General features: G+C 41.4%; 1 protein-coding gene across 2 annotated transcripts in view; it reads left to right on the top strand.

The window, feature by feature from the left end:
• The window catches only part of LOC112121707 (VWFA and cache domain-containing protein 1), a 199782-nt gene that overhangs the window by 110105 nt on the left and 61725 nt on the right, over positions 1 to 27952 (top strand). For both annotated transcript variants that reach the window (XM_026655677.2, XM_026655676.2), the window contains exon 4: positions 12614 to 12720. In XM_026655677.2, coding sequence (XP_026511462.1) covers positions 12614 to 12720 — 107 coding nt within the window. The remainder of the gene's footprint in view (positions 1 to 12613; positions 12721 to 27952) is intronic.

Raw genomic sequence — 27952 nt, 5'->3', positions numbered from 1 at the left:
GTGTTCAGGGAATCTGGAAGGCTTCTGTAGTGTAAGCCTTGGAGTTACATGTATAGAAACAGACTTTCAAATTAACGGGCATTGAGGAACTGGCTGTCTTGGAATGTAACTTTTCCTTTGTGGGAGGAAGTGTGCCTGTGCTTCAGGCTAGAGAGGGGTTTGCTACAGCAGCTTGTGTCAATATATGCACTGCTGTGTTGCAGTATTTCTCCCAAGCACATGACTCAGATAATTTACCTTCTTTATATGTGACAGAAAGCGTGCTTGAAGTCAATGATACTACTCATATGCTTAAAGTTACGCTCTTGCATCCGAAGAAGTGAGCTGTAGCCCACGAAAGCTTATGCTGAAATAAAATTGTTAGTCTCTAAAGTGCCACAAGTACTCCTGTTCTTTTTGCGGATACAGACTAACACGGCTGCTACTCTGGCACTTGCTTACGTATCTTGCTGAATTGGGGCCTCCATCAGTAGATTTGCCTGTGAGGCCGTTTTCACTTAACTTTAAAAAAACAAAAATCAAAACCACTGTTTCTTTCCCAAACTATTTAAATATTTAAATCCTACAGTATGTGTGTGTGTGTGTGTGTGTGTGTGTGTGTGTGTGTGTGTGTGTGTGTGTGTATATATATAAATAAATAAAATATATGAGTAGAAAGTATGTCTTGCTATCAATAAAACATGGCAGTTTGAGAATTTTAAAGAAAATGCTGAATTTTGAGTGAATGTATTACATAGCTGCATTTATCCACCAAAACCACCCTTACAGGAAATTAAACAAAGAGTGAGAGAAAAGAAATCGACCTTAATACAATAGACAAACCCCATCAGATATGTGTCACTTTTATAAACGTTCCCTTATTTTTTCTAAACTGAAATTGCACAGAAGTTGATTTACACTGAATTGAGGCCGAATGAAATCCAATTGGAGCTCACTTCAACACTGTTTTGATGTAAGATTCAAAGCTCCTGCAAATTTATTTTATCTTCTGCATTTGCTGATCTCCTGCTTGTAAATCCCGTTGAAGGAGAATAAAAATGACTGCAGCCTGATGGGAATTAAATGTCTGAAGTTCAAAGCAGTTTGCACATCAGAGCAAATGTCAATCAAATGAACATCTTGCAAGCTAGGCAGGGAGTGAATTTCTCCATGGGGAAGAGATCAAAGTGGAAGTCACAGTTCTGTTTTCTCCCTCGGGATGCAGTTTCGATCAGTTGTTCATTAAAGTGAATCCAGAAGGAAGGGTTTTTATATATATAAAAAGGGGAGGGGGGATTGGAGTGAATGTTACTTCTCTTAAAACTGAATTTCAGCCAACGGTTTGATCTTATTTAAGTACATACAGAGACTAATTACAACCAACTATATAGTTTTTCTGGGGGGATTTTTGATAAACAATTATTTGAATATTGTCACCTGTACCATTTTAGGCCAGATTTCAGAAGGGGTCTTATCTGTCATCTATGTTGCCCAATTAGTCTACAAGCCAGTATTTCAGCCTGTAAAAATGTAGGATATTGCTAAAAATCAGGACTTATTTTTATCCAGCAGTGGAGGCAATCAACAGTTGTCTGCAGATTTCACTTTTGTGGAGTTTATATCTTCTTCCAAAATAAATGATTTTGCAGGTTGTACATTTTCATATAGGGAAGTTACAAGATCTGTAAGTAAATAAGTACAGAAGCTAGAATTAATGTCAAGTTAAAGTTAAGAAATCAAGCCATCAGAAGCCAGGACATTTTTAAAAAATTGATTTAGTGCAGAGATACATTGCTAAATAATTTAGCAATACATCCTAACTGATGTGGCTTTAAGTTAAGTCAGAAAGAAACAAATGGTAAATTCTTGTTATATGCATAAATACCGGTACAGATTATAAGCATGATCTTACAAATACAGAATGTTTGCTTGTTTTTTTTCACATTTGTTTTCTGACAAAGGACTAAAAAAAGAAGTTTGTGGCTATGTGAACGTCAAAATTTCATTTGGAACATGGATTGCCTCCTGCCACAAAAATGGCTGAACCTGATTTAGCTTAAACTTTTCAAAATAAATCCCTTTTGGAAAATGTGCAAAACCAGTTTGAGTGAACAGCAACTGAAAATAAATTTAGATACTGTTCCCAGTCTAACCTTTACTGGAGCATTCACTACTAGCAAATGCTATAATAATTCTGTCTCAGGGGTGCTGTCAATCTTTTATTCTGCATATTTTATTAGCTAGTTTCCATATTATAAATGTATCTATTTTGTATATGTTCTCTGCTATTTTAACTGTGTGAATGTACTAACAAGGAATAGAATCTGTAGAAGGGATAAGGAAAAGAGGTGTAGTTGTCAGAATGTGAGGAGGGGGCAGGATAGGGTTGACTCCGGGTTCTTTTCTAGCTCTGCTACTGAGATCTTTGGGGATATTACAACCTTTCTGTGCCTGATTTTTACTCATTGGGAAAAATGAATGTATTAATACTCCTACTTCTTTGGTATGTTGTGTGGCTTGGTTGGCCAATTTTTGCATTAAAGCATTTTGACACACTAGGGTGAAAGGTACTATGTAAATATATACAGTGTTACTGTTGAAACACCCACCTCAAATGGCATATGACACTTTTTTCAAGGATGAAGCTTCTCTATCAAAGGGCAGTTAGAAAGGGAGCAAGTGTTGGTCTGTGGATGAGATAAAATCATTTGAATAAGGAAGGTGGAGGCGAGGGATCAGTGAGGGTAATACCTTCTGTTACTAGTCCCTTCCCCAGAGGGTGTGTCAAAATTGGACACATTGTCGTTCTTGTTCTTTAAATCTTTTTCATATCCTACCTATCATGTCCTGACTGACAGATCCATGATTCAGTCTGGCAGCTTTTAAGTGCATGAAGAAGAAAAGTACTGCTGTGCCTTGACATTTTAAATCAAGGTATTTATTACTTCTCTACCAGGTAATTTAAAGCTGGCAATTTCAGTAGTACAGTGAGTCTAGGAAAGTGTGTGTGTGTTTGCGCTCATGTGAGAGAGAGGTAATCACAATGGAGGAAGGAAAATTGGGGCTTGAGAAGGTTCCAGATGCTCTCGAATAAAGAAATGTATATCATGAGGTGTGTTACAGTAGTTATTAAAGAATTACCCTGCTGTCAGCACCAATAGGCCACCTTGGCTAATTCCTATCATCTTAAAATGTCAGGATCCTTCCCATAAGGGTTCACATTTCCTTAGTCTTTCTCAATATTATTTATTTGATATTAGAATATGCTTTGAATATTTACTATATATGTATAGAATGTTCAATATTTTAATTAATGACTTGGATATTGGAGTGGAGAATATGCTTATAAAACTTGCAAATGACACCATGCTGGGAGGGGTTCCAAGCACTTTGGAGGAAGGGATTAGAATTCAAAATAACCTGGACAAATTGGAGATTTGTCCTGAAAACAAGAAGATGAAATTGAGTAAAGACAAGTGCAAAGTACTACATTTAAGAAGAAAAAATCAAATGCACAACTACAAAATGGGGAATAACTGGCTAGGCGGTACAGCTGAAAAAGATTTGGGGGCTATAGTAGATCACAAATTGAATATGAGTCAGCAATTTGATGTAGTTATGAAATAGGGCAATCTCCTTTTGGGGTGAATTAACTGGAGTGTTGTATGTATGACCCAGGAGATAATTGTCCTACTCTACTTGGCACTGGTGAGGCCACAGCTGAAGTACTTTGTCCAGTTCCGGGCACTGCACTTTAAGAAAAATGGGGTTAAATTGGATAGCAACAAAAAAAGATAAAAAGTTTTAGAAAACCTGACCTATGAGGAAAGGTTAAAAAACTGGACATATTTAATCTTGAGAAAAGAAGACTGAGTGGCCACCTGAAAAGTCTTCAAATATGTTAAGGGCTGTTCTAAAGAGGACAGAGAGAAGTTGTTCTCTGAGTGTCAAAGGTAAGATAATAAGAAATGGCTTAGGGAGATTTAGGTTAACTATTTGGAAAAAATTTCTAACTATAAGGATAGTTAAACACTGGAATAGGCTTCCAGGGAAAGTTATGGAATCCCCATCATTGCAGGTTTTTAAGAACATTAAAAAAAAAAAAAAAAACTGTCAGAGATGGTCTAGGTGTGCTTGGTTCTGCCTCACCACAGGGGGCTGGACACACACAAAATGTGGAAAGACCATTATTAAGATTGCAAAGTCAAGCGCTCAGAGTTAGGAAATGCCAGAAGTAAGGTTGTCTGTGCAATCTTAATTCAGCCCCCTTGTGTGTAGGCAGTATGATAGTCTAATTACATGACTACATACTATTTTTTCCGCAGGACCCCTGCCTCATTCAGTGCACAGCATATAGAGCTCTTCTGGGAATCAATCAGGGTTGCATCATGAAGGAGGCTGTTGTCTGTAGGATCCCTCCTCATTTGTCACAGAAATTGGAAGGCATGTAGTAAGTGAGGCAGCATGAGAAAGGAGGGCCTCATAGTTTGGGCTGTTGAATGCTGCCATGAAGAACTGGATTCTATCCCTGCCTCTGCCACAAAGTTCCTATGTAGTGTTAGGCAAGTCACTTAACACAATTTTTTCACAGGTGGTTGCTAACTGTGTTCCTCATTTTCTGGGTGTCCAACTTGAAACCCTAGGGTCTAATTTGCAGAGGTGCTGTGCACTCACAGCTGCAATTGAAGTTAGTGGAGGCTGACCGCTCACAACGCCCACGTAATAACCTCACGACCCCCTGAGGGGTCCCGACCCCCAGTTTGAGAACCCCGTCCCAGTCACATTCTCCTGGCCTATCCTGTCCCAGTTTCTACTCCTCAAGCTTCTCATCCCAGTCCCAGTCTATGTGCCCAGCCTTCCAGATTCTCCCCCAGTTCTGTTTCCCCTCTTTCCTCACCATACCATACTGGTTCCCTAGTCCCAGTCTCTCCTCATCCCTCCAGCTCCATGTCTAAGCTGTGTCACCTCCTCCCATTTCCCTCACCAGCTCCTACTCCCAGTCTCTTTGCACAGCCAGGTTCGATCACTGCCCTTCTCACATCCTAGTACCAGCCTCCTTACCCAACCAGTCCATCTCCCCAAGCTCCCAGTTACAATTTCTCTTCCCCACAGTTAGTCCTAGTCTCCCCAGATTCCTTGTCCCAATATGCTACTTTCCCTTCCTCTATCCAACTTTTATCCCCTTTGCTTCAGGTCAGGGAGTTTCTTCCTCAGCCCTGTCTGAGTGCCAGCAAAGGGGGGGGGGGGAGAGAGGGGAGGGACAGAGAAGAGAGACAGGCTCCTTGCTCTCCATTCCAGTACTTGGCTTACCCTGTCCTGGAGCAGCAATTACAGGAAACATCCAGCTTCATTTCTGTAGTCCTGGGCTGGAGGGTGCACAGTCTGGTCAGCACTAGGCACTGTCAGAGGCTCAAGTGTGCTCAATGCAATGTTAGGAGATTATAGCTGCTAAAATCTAAATAGTCTCTACTGAGCATGTGTGAAGTACAGTTTTTCAAAGGCTTGTGACTTAACCAATTGTGGGCAGATTTTCGTGGGGACAGCAAAAGGGACATTCTTGACACAAAGACCACCCTCCCTGCTAAATTTCAGGTCCCTGCTCCAAAGCATGGGGCACTAGAGCTCTTCAAAGAAAAGGTTGTCAGGATATTTTAATTTCTCCTAGCCTTGTTCTTGGAAACAGCTGAACTGTTTTAGTTGAAATTTTTTCAATAAAATTCAGCCTGAAGCAGGCACCCAGCCTGGAAAGTTTCAGCCCAAATGGTTCAAGTTGGGCAAAGTTATTTGCAACCTCTTATAATGGGAAGTGTCAGACAACCTTATTACTAGGTTGTGCTACCAGCCCTGCCTATATGCTTTTTTTGGTCTGACTCAGTGTCCCAGAAGGTATTCTTTCCATTTTAGAATTATAGATCTGCTCCATCTATCCATGTTTTAAAAAAAAAAATCCCGTCTTCAGTCTCTGTAACGTAATGATAGTTTAAGATAAGTTTTAATTTCTGTGCAGACTTTTGGGTTTTTAAGACTATGAATACTTGTGCTAATTAGTTGAAGCTCTGCCCTGTCTTCTTTATTTTTCCCATTAAGTAATGGTGGTACTTCTTGGTTTAGTTCAGTTATTGTATTATCATCCTTTTTGCTGCAGCTGATCTACTTTCGGATGTGTTTTCACAAGCTCAGCAAAGTTGGGTCTCAGAGGTACTCGGAGGCAGATCTCTAAAGAAATCCCAGGTACTGCAGGAGGTTGGTATTGGTGATAAATAGGTAATACCAATGCCAACTAAGCCAGCACTGAATCAAAGCACCAACACTGACCCTGTGCCACTGACAGTGCTCTTTTGATGAGATGCAACAAGCAGCATTGAGCATATGTGCTCAATGAAGAAGGATACAGTATTTTTTGTAAGAGCAAGGATTTCAGTCCCAGGACCCTGGTGAAATTACAGTGTGGATAGTTACATTCTCTCTGTCCATACCCCCTACCTCTCCCATATTTTCTGCTTCCTGTTTAAACTGTTGTGCAGTACTGCTGTATGAAATTAAACAGCTACCACATCCCACCACTGAGATGGTTGTATTTCAAGTGATGGGTGAGGGTATGTGGGATGGGAAAGAATAAGTAGTGTTGTTGATTGGCATATATGTAATAACAGTGTATAGATGCATGTGAGAATGCATTATAAAATTTATATACACTGTGATAGACCCAGACCAGTTGGGAACAGCAGAGTAGCAGAAGGGAGATATATTGGCCACTGGATAAGTAGTTTTCTGTTCCCTGAGTGACCAGAGCAGGGGCTGCTCCAGGCTAATAGACCACCTGACTCCAATTAACCTGCTAAGAGTCAGGTGAGGCAGTTAAGCACCTGACTCTAATTAAGGCCCCTCTGATGCTATAAAAGGGCTTACTCCAGTCAAGCCAGGGGGAGCGGAAGTGTGTGTGTGTGAAAGGAACTGGGAGCAAGAGGCGCAAGAAGCTGAGAGTGAGTAGGCGTACTGCTGGAGGACTGAGAAGTACAAGCGTTATCAGACATCAGGAGGAAGGTCCGGTGGTGAGGACAAAGAAGGTGTTGGGAGGAGGCCATGGGGAAGTAGCCCAGGGAGTTGTAGGTGTCGTGCAACTGTACCAGGAGGCACTCTAAACAGCTGCAGTCCACAGGGCCCTGGGCTGGAACCCGAAGTAGAGGGCGGGCCCGGGTTCCCCCCATACCTCCCAACTCCTGATCAAACACAGGAGGAATTGACCTGGACTATAGCTTCTACCAGAGGGGAAGGTCTCTGGACTGTTTCCTGACCCACAGGGTGAATCTGTGAAGCGAGCAAATCCGCCAATAAGTGCAGGACCCACCAAGGTAGAGGAGGAACTTTGTCACAACACGTATACAAAGTGATTAGGAATCTTTAGTGACCAGACAGCAAGTGTGAAAAATCGGGGTAGGGAGTAATAGGAGCCTATATAAGAAAAAGACCCAAAAATCAGAACTGTCCCTATAAAATCAGGACATCGGGTCACCCTATTTAGGATGCAAAAAATTAGGCCCTGTATATCTTCCCAGACAAAAATACTGCATTAAGATGGAACTAGGGTTAAGACTTCATGTAAATTATTTTAGGAGAAAAACTCGTGGGTGTTAATTGTCCAAAAACAAGCATTATAATCAAAATTAATGTTAAATTTAAAAGAAGTCCAAACATGTTGTTATGGTATGAAAATACACAGTGAAGGCACCCAAAGAGCCATATCTCTGCCCTTTAGTGATATTTTCAATAACCATATATTATGATTAAGGCATTGTAGCATTTGTGGTCACAGATTAGATTAAACTGATTTTTAAAGACACATTTGATATTTTTTAAAACCATTTTACGTCATGGTGTCACCACAGGGTAGATATAACAATCATGAATACTTAAGTTTAAATGCCATCTTATTTCTTCAACTTCAGCCACTGAGATTCCAATGAATTCTAAGTACATGTAAAATTAGACTTTGTGCTATTCCTTTATTAAGATCATATTATTAATCATTAAGATCCATAAATGTTTAATGCAAGTGCTAAATTTTCTTACAAGATTTTTTAAAAATGAATTGTAACTCAGAAACATGCTACATTACAAAGTGGTTGAATCCCTATTTTAAGTGCAAACCTCAACTCATCCTCAAATATGGAGGATGGAGCCATGAATAGCACACCCAAAATGTGAGAGAATGCTGTGTTATTGGAGCAACACAAGACCCTGCTCTCGACTTGTCCGTCTGTAACACAGTAATTTTTGAAAACCACATCCAATCAATTCCAAAATTCCAGGGAATGATCTGGGTATCAGTGGGCAGATCCTATTGGTTTTTGGTGAAAACTGGAAAATACTGATTTTTCACTAGGATTAGGCCCACAGCATGCCCATTTGGCACTTCAGGCAGAGGAAGCTCTCTGGCACCCTCTGTTGCTGCCTACACATATCACAGGCAGGAGTTTACCAGCGGGTAACACACTTTGTTAATTATATATGCTGAACTGTCATTCAGCCATGCCCCTTGCCACAGTTGGCCCCTTTCTGCCCCTACCACGTCCAGCACTGCCCCCATTCTGACCAGCTCCCACACCCAGGCTTACATTTGCACTTCAGAAGTTGGATAACACACAGCTCTGCCTACACGAGCAACAAAGTGTGCCGCCTCTAATTATGCTTCCTCTATATCACTCTCTTATTTTCTCTTTACTTGTTTCTCTAACTGAGCTCACTGGGAAGTTTGTTTATTATTTGCATTGTGACAGTGCCTAGGAGCCGCAGCCGTGGTAAGTGTTGTACAAGCACAGAGTAGACGGTCTCTATCCTTAAGAGCTTATTTACTGTTTTAGTTTCTAATGTGGAACTGCTCATCTGATCAAGCTCCAAGTTAGTGTGTGTGACTTCTTTAGAGAGCTGATCTGAATTTTGAATTTTTGACCACTTGCTTGTAAATTAAAAAATATTGTTTTTAAATGAAAATCTGTGTTGATAATTTTTTTTAGGTGGTGGGGGACGGGGAAAGAGGAGGATGACCAGCTTCACCTTTAACAATTTTAGCAAATATATATAGCAAAGCACTTCTGTGTGTGCTTGACTTTAAGCAGCTGAGTAATCTCATCACTACTGAAGACAAAGAGGTTTAATTATGTGCTTAAATCCTTTACTGAATGTGGGTCCAAATTAATGAATGAGAGTGCAGTGAGGTGGATATTATATAAATAAACGCCAGAGTTTTTGTTTGTTAATATTGACCCAAAGTGGCCAGTATTTTTACTGATTTAATGTTACCAAAGTATTTTCTACAATTAGCATTTTTAACTAAAACAGTAAGACTGGACATTTGATAGTCTTGAAGAATTTTCCTTCCCCAGTGTCTTTCCTAAACTTGCTTTCCACCAACTTCTTTTCAAAACAGGCTAGGTTCTTTCAGAACCTCACCTCATGAAGACTCAGTGTGCAGGGGAACTGGTTATGATTTCCTAGGGATAGATTAGTGGCAGAGTATTTTTGACAGGAAGTGGGTAATTGATGAGGATCCTTAATAAGACGACTGGGTGTCAAATCCTACCAAGGTGCTCAGAGTCATGTTTAGGCATTGCTGTGCTTAGCATCACAACACCTAACTGATATAGGGGACTAAATCTCATTGTCAAATGGGATTTAGGCACTTAGGAGTCTGAGCCCTGATCTATGCTTACAATTTAGATCGACCTAGCTATATCACTCGGGAGGTGTGAAAAATTCACACTACTGAGTGCCACAGTTAAGCCGACTTACTCCCTGGTGTAGACATGGCTAAATCCATGGAAGATTTCTTCCGCTGCCCACGCTCCTGCCTCTCTAGGGAATGGATTACCTACATTGACATAAAAACCCCTTCTGTTGACATAGGCAGTGTCTACACTACAGCGCTGCAGCTGTGCCACAGTAGCACATATAGTGTAGACATGCTCTAAATCCCATCAACAATTGATGGAGTTTAGGCTCCTAAGTCTCTAAGTGCCTTTTGAAAATGAGATTTAGGCTCCTAAATTAGTTAGATGTTATGACGCTGAGTGCAGCAACGCCTAAATATCTTTAAAAATCTGGGCCTAAGCTATAGCAAATAAGGTACACTGATGCATCGCATCTATTATTTTTATCAGATCTGATGACAAGGTTCCCTTTGATCAGAATTTGATTTGTAATTCTAATAAAATAAAGGCTTATAAATGCTGCTGCTACCTAAGTACTTTAAACAGGAAGCACATTTACTATTGTGTGATGTGATACATGAAGGGGGAGTAGCTCCCTTTGGTGGACACCCAGCCAGCCAATTAGCTGTAAAATCCCTCTTGGTCTGTTCTCTGCTTGCTTTACCTGTAAAAGGTTAACAAGCCCACAGGTAAAAGAAGAGGAGTGGACACCTGACCAAAAGAGCCAATGAGAAGGTAGAACTTTTTAAAATTGGGAAAGAAACTTTCCCTTCTGTCTGTTGTTCTCTGGCCTGCAGGGACACGGAGCAGTAATGCCGTAAACAGCTTTAAGCCAGGTATGATTATAGATAATCAATTCATACCTCGAACCTATCTGGAGCCTCAGATATGTAAGTAAAATTAAGGAATGTCTAAAAACGTGATTAGGGTTATTTCTTTTATTTCTTATTGGCTTGTGGACCCCTCTGTACTAACCCCAGATGCTTTTGTTTGCTTGTAACCTTTAACCTGAACCCCCAAGAAAGCTATTTTGGATGCTTGATTTTTGGAATTGCTCTTTTAAAATATAGCAAGAGCGTAAGTTCCAGATGTATTTTCTTTCTTTTTGTTTTTAATAAAATTTACCTTTTTTAAGAACAGGATTGGATTTTTGGTGTCCTTAGAGGTTTATGTTGTTTGATTAGCTGGTAGCCACATCTAATTTCCTTTGTTTTCTTTCTCAGCTCTTCCCCGGCGTGGGTGGGTGAGAGGGCTTGAGGGTACCCCACAGGGAGGAATTCCCAAGTGCTCCTTCCTGGGTTCAAAGGGGTTTTTTTGCATTTGGGTGGTAGCAGCGTTTACCAAGCCAAGGTCAGAGAAAAGCTGTACCCTTGGGAGTGTAATACAAGCCTGGAGTGGCACGTATTAATTTTTAAAATCCTTGCGGGCCCCCACTTCTGCACTCGGAGTGACAGAGTGGGGATTCAGCCTTGACATGTGACATTTTAAAAAACAGACCAAAATGGAGAATGTCTTCACTTCATTAAAGTCATTGTGTAGTTGTATATGGGTTTGATTTATATTTTTGTATCTAAAATGAGGTTCAGTTACCATTTCTAAATTATTTCACCTGGTAAATATGGAAAACGTAAAATAAAAATGTAATAAAATATACTGCAGGCAGCCTTTCTAATTACACTGGAAGTCCCCATTCTTTTCTACAGAAAGTAGGCTTGTTAACTGCCTTATATATAGACTTCCAAAGACCAAAATGTAATGGTGAGAGATGTAACCATGTACAAATACAGTGTTTGAAGACTGGGAATGCAAGGCAGGGAAGAGGAAATGTTCAGGCTAGTAAAAGGGTGCATAATTAAGAGCAGTGGAACGAAACCAAGAGAAGAAAAACATAGGCTGAATATCTGGAAAACATTCCTAATGATGTGATCTCCCAAGGTGGATCTTCACCACTTAAGGTGGGGTGGGCCAAAAAGTTTGCCCACCCTGCCCTGAGGGCCACATCTGGGTATGGAAATTGAATGGCAGGCCATGAATGCTCACGAAATTGGGGGTTGCGGTGAAGGGGGGGGTGAGGGCTCTGGCTGGGGGTGCAGGCTCTGGGGTGGGGCTGGGCATGAAGGGTTGAGGGTGCAGGAGGGTGCTCCAGGCTGGAACCAAGGGGTTCGTGGGACAGGAGGAGGATCAGGGCTTTGGCAGGGGGTTGGGGCATGGGAGGGGGTCAGGGGTGCAGGCACTGGGGGGCGCTCACCTGAAGCAGCTACCAGAACAGCAGCATGTCCCCACTCCGGCTCCGACATGGAGGCACGGCCAGGCGACTCTGTGCCTGCCCTGTCTGTAGGCGCCACCCCCTGCAGCTCCTATTGGCTGTGGTTCCCGGCCAATGGGAGCTGCAGGGGCAGCATTCAGAGCTACCTGCATAGGAGCCAGAGGGGGGACATGCAGCTGCTTCCGGGAGCTGCGTGGAGTGGGACAAGCCCCCGACCCCGCTCCCTGGCAGGAGCTTGAGGACCAGATTAAAACTTCTGGAGGGCCGGATGTAGCCCCCAGTCCATAGTTTGCCCACCCTGACTTAGGGTCTCTTACAACTGGACTGGACAAAACTCAAATATTCTGCCAGGGAACAAACCAGCACTGGCCTGCAGATTAACATAGCCTTTTACAACTCTAATTTCATGAGTGCTTGCATGTCACAAGGGATAAAATGAAAATATGCAGCACATTGCATTAGTGAGTAGGATATGACTTGTAAGTGGGGAGTTTTAACTCGCCCGCTTTTTGCTTTGGGATTTTCTTTTGCCTGTGCCATTAAAAATGCAAATGGAACTCCAGTTGCTGTTTACAAACTGATAATTTTTCTATAAATCCTTGGCTAGACATTTTTACAAAGTCAGCTTTTGCTTTGCTAATCTTGTTGTTTGTCATTTCAGGTTTGATGGGAATTTTAACACCAATGTTTCTAGAACTATTAGCTGTGATAGATTGTCCACCACAGTTAATAGCAAAGCCTTCAATCCAGGACGTGATTTAAACTCTGGTAAGTAATACAAATATTTTTATTTGCTTTTGTTCTTCTTTTTTCTCCATTAGAGTTTAACATTCTGTTGGTACAGAGGATTAACAGTGTGCTGTAGCAACATGCTTTTATTTCGCTCTGAAACTGGCATGCAGCTCCTAATTTGAGATTTCATGATTGAAAGATGATACCTAAAGTAATGCCCTTAGTCTAAGTACTTTTTAAATATAAAAATGTCATGAAGACTTATTCCATGTATAATGTTGTGATTTTTTGTGCCTATTCGTCTCGCCTGTTCTCAAAGTTGCTTTCCTTCCTAGCCCTGTCTTCTATGGCATCAGTAGTGTCAGGTGTTGATGGTGCCAAACTGAGGTGCCTCCCTGATCTTCTTAGCTGAGTTCAGGTAATGTGCAGCTGCTTTTGCAATGATATGCAAAAGTACAAGGACATCTGAAAATATTTCCTTTCTTTGACTTGTCATGGAGTTGACCCATTTGCTTGATACACTTTAAAACTGGAAATGTGCTTACAACCTAAGGTGTCTGACTTAACCCCAGAGAATTCAGCCTTTGGTCCCATGCCACAGGCTTTTCTTTTTAATATCCTGTAGAATTTGAAATAAATGGGTTTTAATTTTTTTATCACTATTTTTTTGCCTCCATCATTATATCTGCTTATGATGGCTTTGGGTTGTAACTTCTAAAACCATTTTAACTATAGACTTCCATTTAGCATGGTTTTTATTTAACTGCCGGTGCAGGACCAGCGGGAAATGCACACAACCTTGGTTCTTGTGGATTCTATAAGAATAAGGTGTTTTCAACCTCTCACCAATGGGGTTTTCTCCCCATCCCAATCCTCTGTAGTGACTTAGAATGTGGAGATCTTGCAACAAATTTGATAAGGGAAGTACAAATTTGGGTCTAGAACCTCTAGCTGTGTACCTCTTTAAAGCTCCAAGTGGTCTCTAGGTGATTCATTTCTGTGGTCATAAATAAATGCTGTGAAATTTAGGATTGGCAGCAACATTCAGCTTGTTTTTCCTTCCCTCTTCTTCTCTGGGCACTCACCACTTTCCCTTTTGATTGGTTGGGATAGGGATGCTAAAACTTTGCCCACTCAAGATTTTCAACTTGCTAGGAGTCTGAAGGCCATACATAATTGCTTAAATGGTGCAATTTCAAGCATCCTCACCTTCAACACAGATGTTGGCCTGGAGAGGCTAGATGTCCCAACATAGAATCATAAGACTGGAAAGGACCTTGAGAGATCATCTAGTCCAGTCCCCTGCACTCATGGCAGGACTAAGTATCATCTAGACCATTCCTAACAGGTGTTTGTCTAACCTGCTCTTAAAAATCACCAGTGACAGAGATTCCACAACCTCCCTAGGCAATTTATTCCAGTGCTTAACCACCCTGACAGCTAGGAAGTTTTTCCTGATGTCCAACCTAAACTTCCCTTGCTGCAAGTTAAGCCCATTGCTTCTTGTCCTATCTTTAAAGGTTAAGGAGAATGATTTTTATCCTATCTCCTTGTAACAATCTTTTATGTACTTGAAATGTCTCCCCTCAGTCTTCTCTTCTCTGGACTAAACAAATCCAGTTTTTTCAATGTCTCTCATAGGTCATGTTTCCTAGATCTTTAATCATTTTTTTGTTCTTCTCTGGACTCTCTCCAGTTTGTCCACATCTTCCCTGAAATGTGGCACCCAAAACTGGACACAGTACTCCATTTGAGGGCTAACCAGCGCGGAGTATAGTGGAAGAATTACTTCTCGTGTCTTGCTTACAACACTCCTGCTAATACATCTCAGAATGATGTTTGCTTTTTTTTTTTTTTTTTTTTTTGCAATGGCGTTACACTGTTGACTCATATTTAGCTTGTGGTCCCCTATGGCCCCCAGTACACCTTCCTAGGCAGTCATTTACCATTTTGTATGCATGCAACTGATTGTTCCTACCTAAGTGGAGTACTTTGCATTTGTCCTTATTGAATTTCATCCTATTTACTTCACACCATTTCTCCAGTTTCTCCAGATCATTTTTAATTTGAATCCTGTCCTGAAAGCACTTGCAACCCTTCCCAGCTTGCTATCGTTCGCAAACTTTATAAATGTACTCTATGCCATTATCTAAATCATTAATGAAGACATTGAGCAGAACCAGACCCAGAACTGATCCCTTTGGGAACACACACGGTATGCCCTACCAGTTACATACATACACTTCTTCGCCATAATTGGAATGGAAGGCCACACACTTCTATCCATATTATAGGTGAGCAGTCACAAACCACATGATAGAAATCCATGGGCTACATTTGGCTCCCAAGGCATCTTTTTATTTTTTTAAAGTTTTAATTAATGTTTTAAATTAAAGTTTTAATTAATTAGATGTTTGTTAAAATATCTGAGGAAGTATCAGCTTAAAATTGTATTTACAACAAATGTCCTTACTGTAAATTATTAAAACTGAAAGAATTTAAAAAATCTAATACACTTTTTACTATTTATGACATCTGTTCACTTATTTTTTTTGGTTGTTTTACTATGGAGAATTACATATTTTATTTATTTTTATTTTTGGTCAGTTTCAAGCCCATTTCACTTTCCCCTACAATAGCAGAGTGCTGCGATATTTGGCATGCATACCCTGAAATGGAGGGAATGTTTGTTTAAGTCAAATTCCTGTGAAAGCATTTATTTTACTTCTGGAAGAATGCCTGTTGGTATTACATTTTGTAGAAGCTCTTATGAAAAAAAATAACTTGGAGTCATAATTGCCCTTAAAATGTCTTCTTAATTAATTAATTAGTTAATTTGGATTTATGACCAAACAAAAAACTGACACCTATCCAAGACTTATAGCCCCCCGACACAAGTTACCAGATCAAACAATTAAATAGCACCTTATCCTTCCTTGCCAACAAATGCCGACTCTTTAATGAGCATGCATCCTAAAATCAAGCAGTGCAGGAGTAATGGACAGTTAAAAGCAAGAGGAGAGAGGATCAAGAGGACTGTATCACTGGAGAGGTGCTTCAGCATTTTTACCCGGAGTGTATACGATACTCTGGATTCCCACCTGGGCTGCTCCCAAAGTATTTCTTTTAATGGGAGCTCTTCATTCTGTCCTTACGTGCTGATCGGGGAACAGGGTGCCAGTTAGGAGAGACTAGAACAGCATGGGGAAACTTTGGGCAGGTGCATGGGAAAGTGGTGTGAGGGGTTGTGTTTGCAACCAGTATAGAAATAAAGGTTGTTGCTGGGTTCAGGCCTAATGGAACCTGAAAGTTAGATTTTTAAGGAATAGTGGGAAGAAGACTGGACCAGAGAGAACATATACATGTTGGGCAGAACTGCCAGCCTCTTGTCAATTTGATTGAACATGTCTTCCAGAGCTTGCCTCAAGATTTCGAAATTTGCTTGGAGCGTTTCCAGAATCGTCGGCTTTCTGTTTCCCATCTTTTGCATTTAGAAGATTTAGCCTAGACATTTTCATTTGCTGCCCCAACTATTTCTATTTCTGAAAACAGAACAATTGGGACTGCGTCTGGATGGGAACACTGATCTTCCCTGGGTGGTGGTAAGAGGTTTGACGTAGACTGAATAAGGCCTTTGGTACTGTCACTAATGGCAGCAACCAAGTCTCTGCTGCCTCAAAGAAATTTTTGAAAACAAAAGAAACTGCAACAACAACAAAATTCAAGCAATTGAAAATGAGGCCTGGAGTCATCAGTAGGTTGCTGGTTCTAATTTATCCTTATCAAATGCTTGTGTGGTGGACTATGTGAAATGAATCAATCTGTGTGTAATTCCCAGGGAACAAGAGTCTGCATCGCAAAAACCATCACCACTTCTATTGTTGTCCCTTGCTAACTGGCTACCCCATCGGTAGTCTCAGCAGAGCGGCCAAGGATTTGAATGGACTTTAATCCCTGGAGTAGATTCCTTCTGGATTGAGGCTTGTTGACTATCTGGTAGGACAGTGTGAGAAAACTTGCCCTGCCACAAGGTGTGCTTCATCTGTTTTATGGATAGAGGACTCCAGCCTCCCATTCTGAGAATGAATAAAGAACTTCACTCCCTAAGGGAATTTATCCAAAACATTTCACCAGGAGTGATGCTGGTGCCGTAGCTGGACAGCTGATACAGCTCTTCCCCCCAAATCCCTCTTCCACACAGTACTGCTGAAGAGTTTGGGCTGGTGAAGATACTGGATGTAGGAAAGTTTAGGTAGGAGGTTTAGGGTATGGATGGAGAGTTAAACCCTGGATGAGATTTTAGGGTGCTTGCTTAGGAGCTGCTATCTCTTGATACTTTGTGGAATTGCCTCCTCTTGGATCTTCCCACACCCACTGCTGTGACCTAGTTCTGTGGCATCTGTTACTTAAAAGATAAATTTAGGACTAAGGGCTTATCTACAAATGGAATTACTCAAAAATAGCTCCATGTATGGACACTCTTATTCTGGAATAAGAATACCTTTCAAAGTGGATTAAGCTAAACCAGGAGTGCCCAACCTACAGCCCGTAGGCCATACATGGCCTATCAGAGCATTTCATAATGCTTGCGGCCTGTTTCAACACAATATACTAAGTACCGGTTCATTAACATTTTGGCATGTTTACATCATTTTAGGTTACACAAGTGTATAAATAGACAATACTGTACTTAGAAAAAACCTACCTACCTACATACTAAACAAGATGAACTTAAAATATAAATCAATACAGGTGACTTTAAATCTTATTAAAATACACCTCTACCCCGATATAACGCGACCTGATATAACACGAATTCGGATATAACACGGTAAAGCAGCGCTCCGGGGGGGGGCGGGGCTGCGCACTCCGGCGGATCAAAGCAAGTTCGATATAACGCGGTTTCACCTATAACGCAGCAAGATTTTTTGGCTCCCGAGGACAGCATTATATTGGGGTAGAGGTGTATGTAGAATCTATTTGGCCCACACAAGATTGTGCTTAGGTTTATGTGTCCCTCCTGTGTAGTAAGGTTGGACACCACTGAGGTAACCCAAAACAAGACACTCTTATTTGGCAGTAAGAGAATGCACACATAGAGTAAAGAGTAATTCAGGAATAGCTTTTGCTCTTTAAATTCACATCCTATTAACTTTTAAGTGTAAACAAGTGTTGTTGCTTCTGGATCTCTGATTTTTTTTTTCCCTTCCTCCTTCTGAATTCTGGGGAACTCCCAGCAAGCAGAGTTTATATCCTGGATGCAGCAGCATGTTTGTGATTGGACCCCAAACTTGCCACTCAGTTACACAACGGATTCATGAGCCTATCACTTCTTCCAACAGGCAGGAGCTCAGCATGCTTTCTTGATTGGGTCTGCTGTTTTTTAAGTCAAAGCCGGACCAATTTATCTGTGAGCCAGGTTATACTGCCCCTTGAGTGTTTTGTTTTTAAACAGCTGTCTCACAGTTTAAATAATCTGGTTTGTAGAAACCATGTGGAAAATATAAATTTAAACATTACTGTGTTCTCCCTGGACCTCAAATCTTAAATGTTAATTTTGGCCCATTCCACACAGCCTCAGTAACTAGGATTAGAGGGGGGGTATTTGTAGGGGTTGGAGGGAACTGGAGTTCACACCACAGGCTCCTGGCAAACCACAGGACTGTAACACAACTGCTGCTCTAGAAAATCCATGACATGACAATAGACTCAATTAGTAGGCAGTAGAAGTAGTTGAGAAAAGGGAAGTATATTTCATGAAAAATTTCAGAAGAATTGAATGCATTTATTTTGTTTGACATTTTCCATTATTTCTATGAAATATTTTTTTAAAAAACACCTTCATTTTGGTCAGAAAATAAAATACCTTTGCAAGTAGAAAATGGAAGATTGGTAGAAAAAAGAGTGAGAGGGTGAGTATGATGTGGTGGTGCCCTTCCCCCTCTGCCCCCCCTCCCCCCATGAAATTTAAAAAAAAAATCAGTTTAAAAATCTAAAATTGTGTTCCAAATGAAAAATTTTCACATTTTTTATTTTGGTTATAAAGTTTTCCATTGAGGGAGAGGGTGGTTACAGCAGTTTTTGACCAGCTCTAGTAGATGGATATGGCACATGTAAAGAATCAAGTCTGGATCCTGGGGACTTCATCTGCAAATCATAGGTCTCTACCACTTGAACAAAAGTAGAACTCTTTAACTGGCAGGAACAGGTCCTTTACCGCTAGAGGTGAACGTCGCGCCCAAAGCCAGCATGTTACTTGATCCTTTCATACCCTTATACCCCTCAGTAAGCAGGGTTCCTGTGAACCGTCACCCAGCACAGCTCCCCTACCCCCAAACGATTTTTCTCAGCCTATTTAGAGCTAGTGTAACCTCCTTTTGCAGATTGTAGAGAAGGTACAGGGCCCTGCAAAGCCACTTTGTCTGTACCGCTGCTCAAGTGTGTGTGGGGGGGGGGGGGGGGGGAGGATTTTGTGTGCCCATTGCAATAGGGTGAGTTTCACCCAAAGAGCTGACATAGTTTTAAAAGTGACACTGTAAATGGCATCTTTTTAGTCATCAAGCCTTTTCATTTATGTTTAGGGAATTGTCTGCCAACCTTACTGAATAAGGTTTTGCTACTGGTTAGCCTTGGAAAGCCAACAGAGCTACCCAAGAGTGAGCTGGATTTAATTCTGGCTCACAACATCAGTAGACTGTTAATTAGGTTGCAGTCACAGAATCCTTTATTCCTGATGATGTATAAGTCAGGACACAGCTTGACTTTCAAATCCAAGGTTAAATTTGCAGGGCTAGCAGGTGGAAAGAACATTTCTTTAATTGTAAACTTAACAAATTCACTCTGGAATGATTGAGAAACAATAAACAAGGTTCTCCTTGATGCTGTTATTTAGAGTCACTCTTTAAAGAACTGCTACATGTGTGTATATGCAGTGTACCATCCTTTTTTGAAGGATGTTCTCCATGTAGCCTATGGCACGCTTTCAAATTTAATGCTCAACAAGAGAATTATAAGTAACTGTTCTATAATGAATAATCATGTTGAATCTTTTTTTGGAATTTTTACTAAATGTTTGTGCTGCACTTTGAAGATTAATTAGTTAATGATTCTGCCATGCTTTGAAGATGTAAAATGCAGTCTATAAGTGCTAAATATTATCATTATCACATTCTCTTTGAAGTTTTACAAAACTCATTCACGTAGAGGTCTCCTTCTCAAAGTCATTCATGCCTTGGTAGCAATTTGTAATTAGAGAGAGAGAGAGAGAGAGAATATCCTTAAGTGCTCTCTTTTTTTTTTAATATTCTTAAACTTTTCCCCCCTTATATTTACAGCAGAATTAAGGGACGGCGCAAAAGCTTTTGCACTCTTAGTGTTTAAATCTTGAACATTCAGCTTCCATAACCTCTGTCCAACAATGGGCCTTTATTTGGTGGCATGGTTGGTTTCAGTTTCTTTCATACTAGTATGAGATGGAATCCTAGCACGTACATTTTAAACAAGATGTATGTATATCATCCTACATGTTAGAGAGAATATGGAGAGAGATTATGATGATATACTTTTCAAAACTGTCCTGGAGACTCTGCAAATGGAAAAGGGAGGAGAAAGTGCATCTTGTGCTGAAAGCAGAGAGATCTACAAAAGGCCACTGTCTTGGCCAGGTCTTTGGAGGCACACGAAATAAAATGACTAGCGAAAAGCCCTGCACTATTTCATGAGAGCACCAGCTAGCTTGTAATTCTGGAACTGAAAGAAGTTTGACAAATGCAGCCTTAAGTTAGAAGGCAGGCAGGCAATCCACCTTGTGACACATTTTGCCAGGCTCTTGTGCTTATAGAACCTGTCCCAAGATTGGCTTTGCTGGAAATATGAGATATTAAAGTACAGTCAATCATTTTAGAGATTAAAAGGTTTGGGGTGAGGGAGAATAGAACCTAAGAAGAATATCTGCTTGGTTTTGTAGTTGGGAACAAGAAAGTAGGAAGACTCTGCAGGGATTTCTTGTTGCTTTAGTAGATGGAAAATAAGAGTGCACCTGAAGGAAATAAAGCTTATTTTTTCAGCCGTAGTAGTCCTTGCTTATCTGACAGGAGATTGTATGCTGTGGTCATAGAAAAATAAACAGGGGGTTATGATAAAATTGGCAGTCTCTGGAGAAGGCCGCCTTAAACTAACTCACTAGCTGAAGGAAATGAACCAGCAGAACTTTTTGAAAAGGAAGAGCAAGAAGAGAGGCCATTAAGGATGGTAGTGATTTTGGTAATTAGTTGGAGGTTTGAGAACAATCAGTTCATTAGGAAAGTGAACATTTTTATTTTCTCATGAGAGGAGCTGAATTTAAAGCATGACTCGTTAGCAAAATAATAGAGTCTACCTTTAATGCAGCAATTATTAAAGTTTTTTTTTAATTTTGCAAACTTTTTATATATTGTAGATGGAATAATACTCTTGGAGTTACTTTTAACTGAGTGGTTAAATCCCAGATTCTTCACTGGTAACATTCAAAGATATATTTTTAAAACCCATTTTAAAAAATTTTATTTTGGTGAAATTTCAGAAATTCAGCCTTTTTATATGAGTGAGAGATTAGTAGCCTAATTGTCAGGGTTGTTGATATAACCACTTTGTTAAATCATAAAAGTGTAGGACTGGAATGGACCTCGATATGTCATGTAGTCCAGTCCCCTGCACTGAGGCAGGACTAAGTATTATCCAAACCAGTGGTCACCAACCGGTCGATTGCGATCTCCAGCGGCAGTGCAGTGTGGCTGCCGCTAAGGCAGATTCCCTGCCTACCCCGGCCCCACACTACTCCCGAAAGCAGCCACTGCAGCCTGGGAGCAGGGGTCTCCCTCCGTGCGCTGCTCCTGCCTGCAAACACCACCCCCGCAGTTCCCATTGGCCAGGAGAGCTGTGGGGGCGGTGCTTGCAGAGAGGAGCAGTACGCGAAGCCACATGCCCCTCGGCCTCCACACCCCAGGGGTCCCTTAGCCTCGCTGCGCCCACCGTCGACCTGGAGCCACCAGAGGTAAGTGCTGCCTGGTGGGAGGTCACACCCCAACCCCCATCCCTGAGCCCCCTCTCAGAGCCAGCACCCCATACCCCCTCCTGCACCCCAACTACCTGCCCCAGCCCGGAGCCCCCTCCTGCACCCAAACTCCCTCCTAGAGCTTGCACCCCTGACTCCCTCCTGCACCCCAACCCCCTGCCCCAGGCTCAGCCCAGATCCCCCTCTCACACTGCAAACCCCTCGGCCCCAGCCCAGAGCCTGCACTCCCTCCTGAACCCCAACCCCCTGCCCCAGTCCGGTGAAAGTAAGTGAGGGTGGGGGAAAGCGAGCAACGGAGAGAGGGAGGGATGGAGTGAGCCGGGCGGGGCTTTGGGGAAGGGGTGGGGCCTCGGGGAAGGGGCAGGGTAGATCCCTGAGTTGCCCTTAGATTCAAAACGTGATCTTGGGTATAAAAAGGTTGGAGACCACTGATCTAGACCATCCCTGACAAGTGTTTGTCTAACCTGTTCTTAAAAATCTCCAATGAGGGACATTCCACAGCCTCCCTAGGTTATCTGTTCCAATTAGGAAGTTTTTCCTAATGTCTGACCTAAATCTCCATTGCTGCAGTTTAAGTCCGTTGCTTCTTGTCCTGTCCTCAGTGATTAAGGAGAACCCCTCCTCTTTATAACAACGTTTTACATACTTGAAGACTGTTATCATGTCCCCCTTCAGTCTTCTCTTCTCCAGACTAAACAAACCCAGTTTTTTCAACTTTCTTCATAGGTCATATTTTCTATACCTTCAGTCATTTTTGTTGCTGTCCTCTGGACTTTCTCCAATTTGTCCATATCTTTATCAAAGTGTGGTACCCAGAACTGGACACAACACTGCAGTTGGCGGTTTCTCAATGCTGAAAAGTGGTTAAATCCCAAAATCTACACGGATGACCTTTTAATTTAAATATCCAGTGTTCACAACTTCTTGTGAGCTCAAATGTATGGCACAGCACATACATGAACCAATAGTATCTTCAAATAAACTGTGATCTTTTCGCTTAAGTGCAGAGCCCAAAAAAGTACTGAACACACTTCTGACATCTTCCATCAGTTATTCCACACCTGTACCAAAAGCAAGTAGCTAAAATGTTTGCTGGCAGTCTTTTAACATTCTGATCTACCACCCACTAAACAACACAGCAATTCTCTCCAGCAGCCCGTACTTGTGACTTGCAAAACCCGCTGCCAGGCAGGGAAACTAATAATAAAATGCAAGTTTAAAATAGTGAACAGGAGTTCAGTGCTACAGAATATTCTTGCACATACTTTGATGGCCTGATTTTCAGAGATGCTGAACCTCTTGTTTCAAAATGTAAAAAAAGTAAATTTTTCTACATTCTAATATTGGGGAGGGGAAAGAGGGTACAAAACTGGATGGTGTGAATGCTGTAGCCTATATTTTGTTATGACGAGGAGTTTAATAGACAGACTCAGCATTACCAACCCTAAGTGTTGCTTAAGAGTCAGGCTCCACAAATCATGATTGGTTTAAAAATCATGAAAATTTAAAACTATTAAATCTGGGGGGGGGGGTTCATGTGCCTTGTGTTTTTTGAGCCTTTATGGTTCATCTTTTCAAGCTTTTCTCCACAACGATGAGGACTAGAAATTCTGGATTTTTTTTTTTAAATGACACCTAATAACATGACTCCAGGAGTTGGGGCATAAAGAAAAACATGAAATATCATGATACGCTCAATAGTATTGCAAAAGTTGGCAACACTAACATAATGATAAAGGACAAAAATAGCAATAACTGTACAAGATAAATGCACTGAGCTGGACAGAGAGAAGCCATATAGTCACAAACCAGTCTGGGAAACCCAAGAAGGTGCTAAGCTGTTGAGGATGTACTTCAAATAACAATCTTCCACTCAGGTATTGGAAGTATATCATCTGGATGTGGCTTGAAATATTCCCCTGCATTGATTCCATCTGGAATACTTCAGTATCCTGCTAGTGTATGAGAACCAGAACATGAAACTGACTTGCCTATTTTCAGCATCCATCCTGAGGGAAATGCAAGAAGTAAATTCTTTATTAAAGGTGAAATGTTAATTAGATCTTTTCCCAAAGTTCTTTCAAGTTTCTAATCAAATGAGGTGTTTGTAACACAAGTAAGGAAATCTACTTTTTTGTACAAAATGCATCCATCTAAAGCTGATGCAGTCCCGTTAACACTGTTAGGCAAAAAGCCAAAGTAATTCAGCTATTAAAAGTTTGGTTTTAGTTTGTCACAAGTGGAAAGGACAATTTGGCTTGCGTGGAATTGAATTCTGTCGTTGTCCTGATGGCATACAAATTGGAGTCTTATGCTAATAAGTTGGTGTTCTCCCTCTTCTGTGCATTGTTAGTGTTTATTCCTCTTGCTTTAAGAGAATCAGTGGGAGTGCAGCTGTCTAATGTCATCTGTAGGAGAAACCTAGCAGTTGTGCTGCATATCTGTTGCTTCCTTCATCTTGTGTCAGTCTTTTTTTGGTAACAGGAGAGGTACGCACCTTAAGTGACAGCTAAGAAATCTCCATATGACTGTAAGAGAAAAAAAAATCCAAGTGCTGTTTCTGTGTCTCAGGGTGCAGTTCTTTCGGAGACCAGGACACATGGTTTTAATGTGTTCTGTCAGAGGTGGTACGAATATGAGTGTCTAATTCTGGTGATTTGAATTTAGTGTACTTAATCCAGATTTCTGTAATGTCTGTAAAATAATGTTAGTTTAGCATCAAATATTAATAATTCTTGATTGTAGATATATAGATATATCAACCTTATCATGGACAGATGAGATTATATGTGTTTCTCACTGAGCCATGTCTGTTTTGTTAATGTCATTGGGTATAAATTACTGGCGTACAGTTGTTGTGCTGACTTTTTTGTAGTGTCCGGCAGCTGTTTCTTTTCTAGGATTAAATGTCTACTTAAAGTTTTTAAGTCTCACTTCATAAATTAAAACTTTGTTGAAACACTTCCTATTTTAATAATGAAGCAAGTGCAATCTAAGGAATGAATGAACAATCTCTAGGTACTGGAGTAGGACTTCGGGATCCTGTCCCCAAAAGCTATATTTCAGGCTCTATTGCTGACTCATTGTATGACCTTGGACAAGTTACTGTGCTTATTTGGTCCTCACTTTCCATCTGTAAAATGAGTATAATAATGTTAACCTACCATAAAAGGGGTTTGCAAGAGCTTTGGATGAAATGTGCTATAAAAGTGCCTGGTATAACGACCATGATGGTGATTGATTATAATGAGCAGTATCATTTTGTGCAAAAAGGACCCACAATTTTTAAAATAATATTGTGTGTCCATAAAGGCCAAAGGGCACAATTACAATGTAAAGCCATAGCCCAAGGTAGGAGGTTCTGGTGCCACTGCAGCTCAGGAGTGTGGTCATTGCATCCCCATTTGACAGAGAGCTTGTGTTCCCCTGGCAAGCGGCCAGCTTTGCTAACTGGTACAGGGTGACAGGGCCATGGCTCTGTTCTCTATAGTTAGAGCCCTACCAAATTCACAGTCCATTTTGGTCAAATTCACAATCATGGGATTTTAAAAATCGTAAATTTCATGATATCAGCTATTTAAATCTGAAATGTTATGGTGTTGTAATTGTAGGGGTCCTGACCCAAAAATAATTGTGTGGTGGTCGCAAGGTTATTGTAAGGGGGGGGAGGGATTGGCAGTACTGCTATCCTTACTTCTGCATTGCTGCTGGTGATGGCACTGCCTTCAGAGCTGGGCAGCTGGAGAGCGGTGGCTGCTGGCCGGGAGCCCAGCTCTAAAGGCAGAGCCATTGCAAGCAGTAGCAGAGAAGTAAGGGTGGCAAGGTATGGTATTGTCACCCTTACTTCTGCTCTGCTGCCTGCAGAGCTGGGCCCTCAGTCAGCAGCCACCAATCTCCGGCCTCCCAGCTCTGAAGGCAGCAGCGCAGAAATAAGGGAGGCATGGTATGGTATTGCCACCCTTACTTCTGCGCTGCTGCTGGCAGGGCACTGCCTTCAGAGCTGGGCGCCTGGCTAACAGCTGCCGCTCTCTGGCCGCCCAGTTCTGAAAGCAGCACAGAAGTAAGGGTGGCAATATCGTGACCCCCTCTAAAATAACCCCTTGTGACACACACACACACACACACACACACACACGCAGCTCCCTTTTGGGTCAGGGCCCCCAATTTGAGAAACGCTGGTCTTCCCCGTGAAATCCCTATAGTATAGGCTAAAAGCACACAAAAGACCAGATTTCACGGGGGAAGACCAGATTTCATGGTCCGTGACGCGTTTTTCATGGCCGTGAATTTGGTAGGGCCCTATCTATAGTGAAGCATTTTCTGGAAGCTTGGAGCAATCCTTGGGTTCAGGGACCACCACTGGTGTCCATCCCTTGAACAAATGAGGGTGTGGTGTAGTTGGGAGAAAGCTTCTTGTATCCTTTTAATCCCTTCCGGCGCACTCTCAGGTCCAGTTATCATTGAGCCCTGAATGATGGGAACCATATTTACTGAAAGTTCCGCAAAATATTTGTACCAGATCATGAAAATATATAAGCCAGAGGATTTTAGCAGATCAGGCCATAGCCTCATTATGTGCCATCTATTAGTTACTTTTTGAGGCTATTTTGGTATAAAGAATGTTCAGCGCCCTCATGATCTGCCACTGAGAAAAGTAAAGGAACTTTTTCTAATGGACCAGAATGCATGGGGGGATTCATGTATAAACTATATAAATAATAGACTTCCCTTTAATGTTTTAACTTCCATTTTCTATAGACACATAGCATTCATTGGATACTGTATCATCCTGAGTTAAGGTTCTCTGAACATTTTCCGCCCAAATATTATTTGTAATAGTATCATTTGCATATAACTTGCTTATCATTGTTTCCATCACAGACTTGAATTTCAAGAAGCGTGTAACCTCAGTCATCAATATTTTGCAGTCAGTACTGCTAGGCAAGGGGATGGACTTTACTTTTGTGGTGTTGGTTTATTTGTAAAGTGTTTGTGTGTGTGTGTGTGTGTAGTCAACCATTTTCAAGTGAAAGGATTACAAAAGAGCTAGTGGTTTCAGGTGTATTTTTGGGCTATCACTTTAAAAACAGCCTCCTAATTCAGAGCCCCTGCAACTCCATACAGATCACTGCAGTGGTTCCCATTTTATTTTTGTGGAAACTCCCCCATTGGTGGGTGCCTAGGGTGACCAGACAGCAAGTGTGAAAAATCGGGACAGGGGGTGGGAGGTAATAGGAGCCTATATAAGAAAAAGACCCAAAAATCAGGACTGTCCCTATAAAATCGGGACATCTGGTCACCCTATGGGTGCCTCTTCCCACTAATGTAGCTTTGTTTGTGTTTTTGTTCTCTCTCCCTTCCTCCCCTGTTGGCTTCCTGGTGTTAGGCTGCCCGGGCTCCTGGGAGTGGGTCGAGCTGTGTATCGAAGCAACAAAGTGAAGGTTATTTTGCAGGCTGCTTTCTTGTAGTCATGTACAGATGAGCTGCTCTCACATTCTTCTGAGCTGGAGGGGAAAGCAGGAGGTTTTTCAGGGAGATGCTCGCATCAGCAGTAGTATGTTTGCAGTGGGGAGGACGGGTGGTTATGCAGCTTTCTTTGCCCTCCTTCCTCCTCTACTGCCTTGTGGACCACTCTTCCCATCATCCCTCAGGTAGGGAAATAATGTACTAGTGCTTTGGGAATTTGGAGGGGACGATGTTCAATGAGGATTTGAGTGGTTGGGGATTCATCCTTGGGGAAAAGTGGATATTTTGTATGTGCATGACGCCTTTCAGGAGAAACTGCATGGACACGATGGGTCAAAGAGCAGCTTTATGAATTGTATGGAGAATGCAGGTACTAAGGAAATGTCCAGGTGTGGTAAAGGAGCTGTTGCAATCTGTTACGTCTGTACAATGTTACAATTCATTGTATACTAAGAAGTCGAGTTCATGGCAGTGAAACAATGGCTAGGGAAAATGTGGTGTTCTCCACAAAAAATATTAAAGTATCACTAAGGACATGACCAAACTGAACAGTTTGGATTTTAGAAGTTAAATCAGGAACATAAAACTTCATGTCTCACAATCATGTATCTCCCTTCCAATACTACTACTTGTTGTTGTTGGCTTTAGGTATTATAACTCTGGATATTCTTGCTATTTATGCAAACGTGAGGTATTTTGAAGATGCCGTGTATAAATGCATACATCTCCTTTGACTTTCCTTTGCAGTCC

Source organism: Terrapene carolina, unplaced genomic scaffold (assembly GCF_002925995.2).
Source record: "Terrapene carolina triunguis isolate 2854851 unplaced genomic scaffold, T_m_triunguis-2.0 Scaffold210, whole genome shotgun sequence".
In the NCBI taxonomy this organism is placed as follows: domain Eukaryota; kingdom Metazoa; phylum Chordata; order Testudines; family Emydidae; genus Terrapene; species Terrapene triunguis.
Note: the sequence above shows the minus strand (reverse complement) of the source record. Positions and strands in the feature narration are given on the sequence as shown.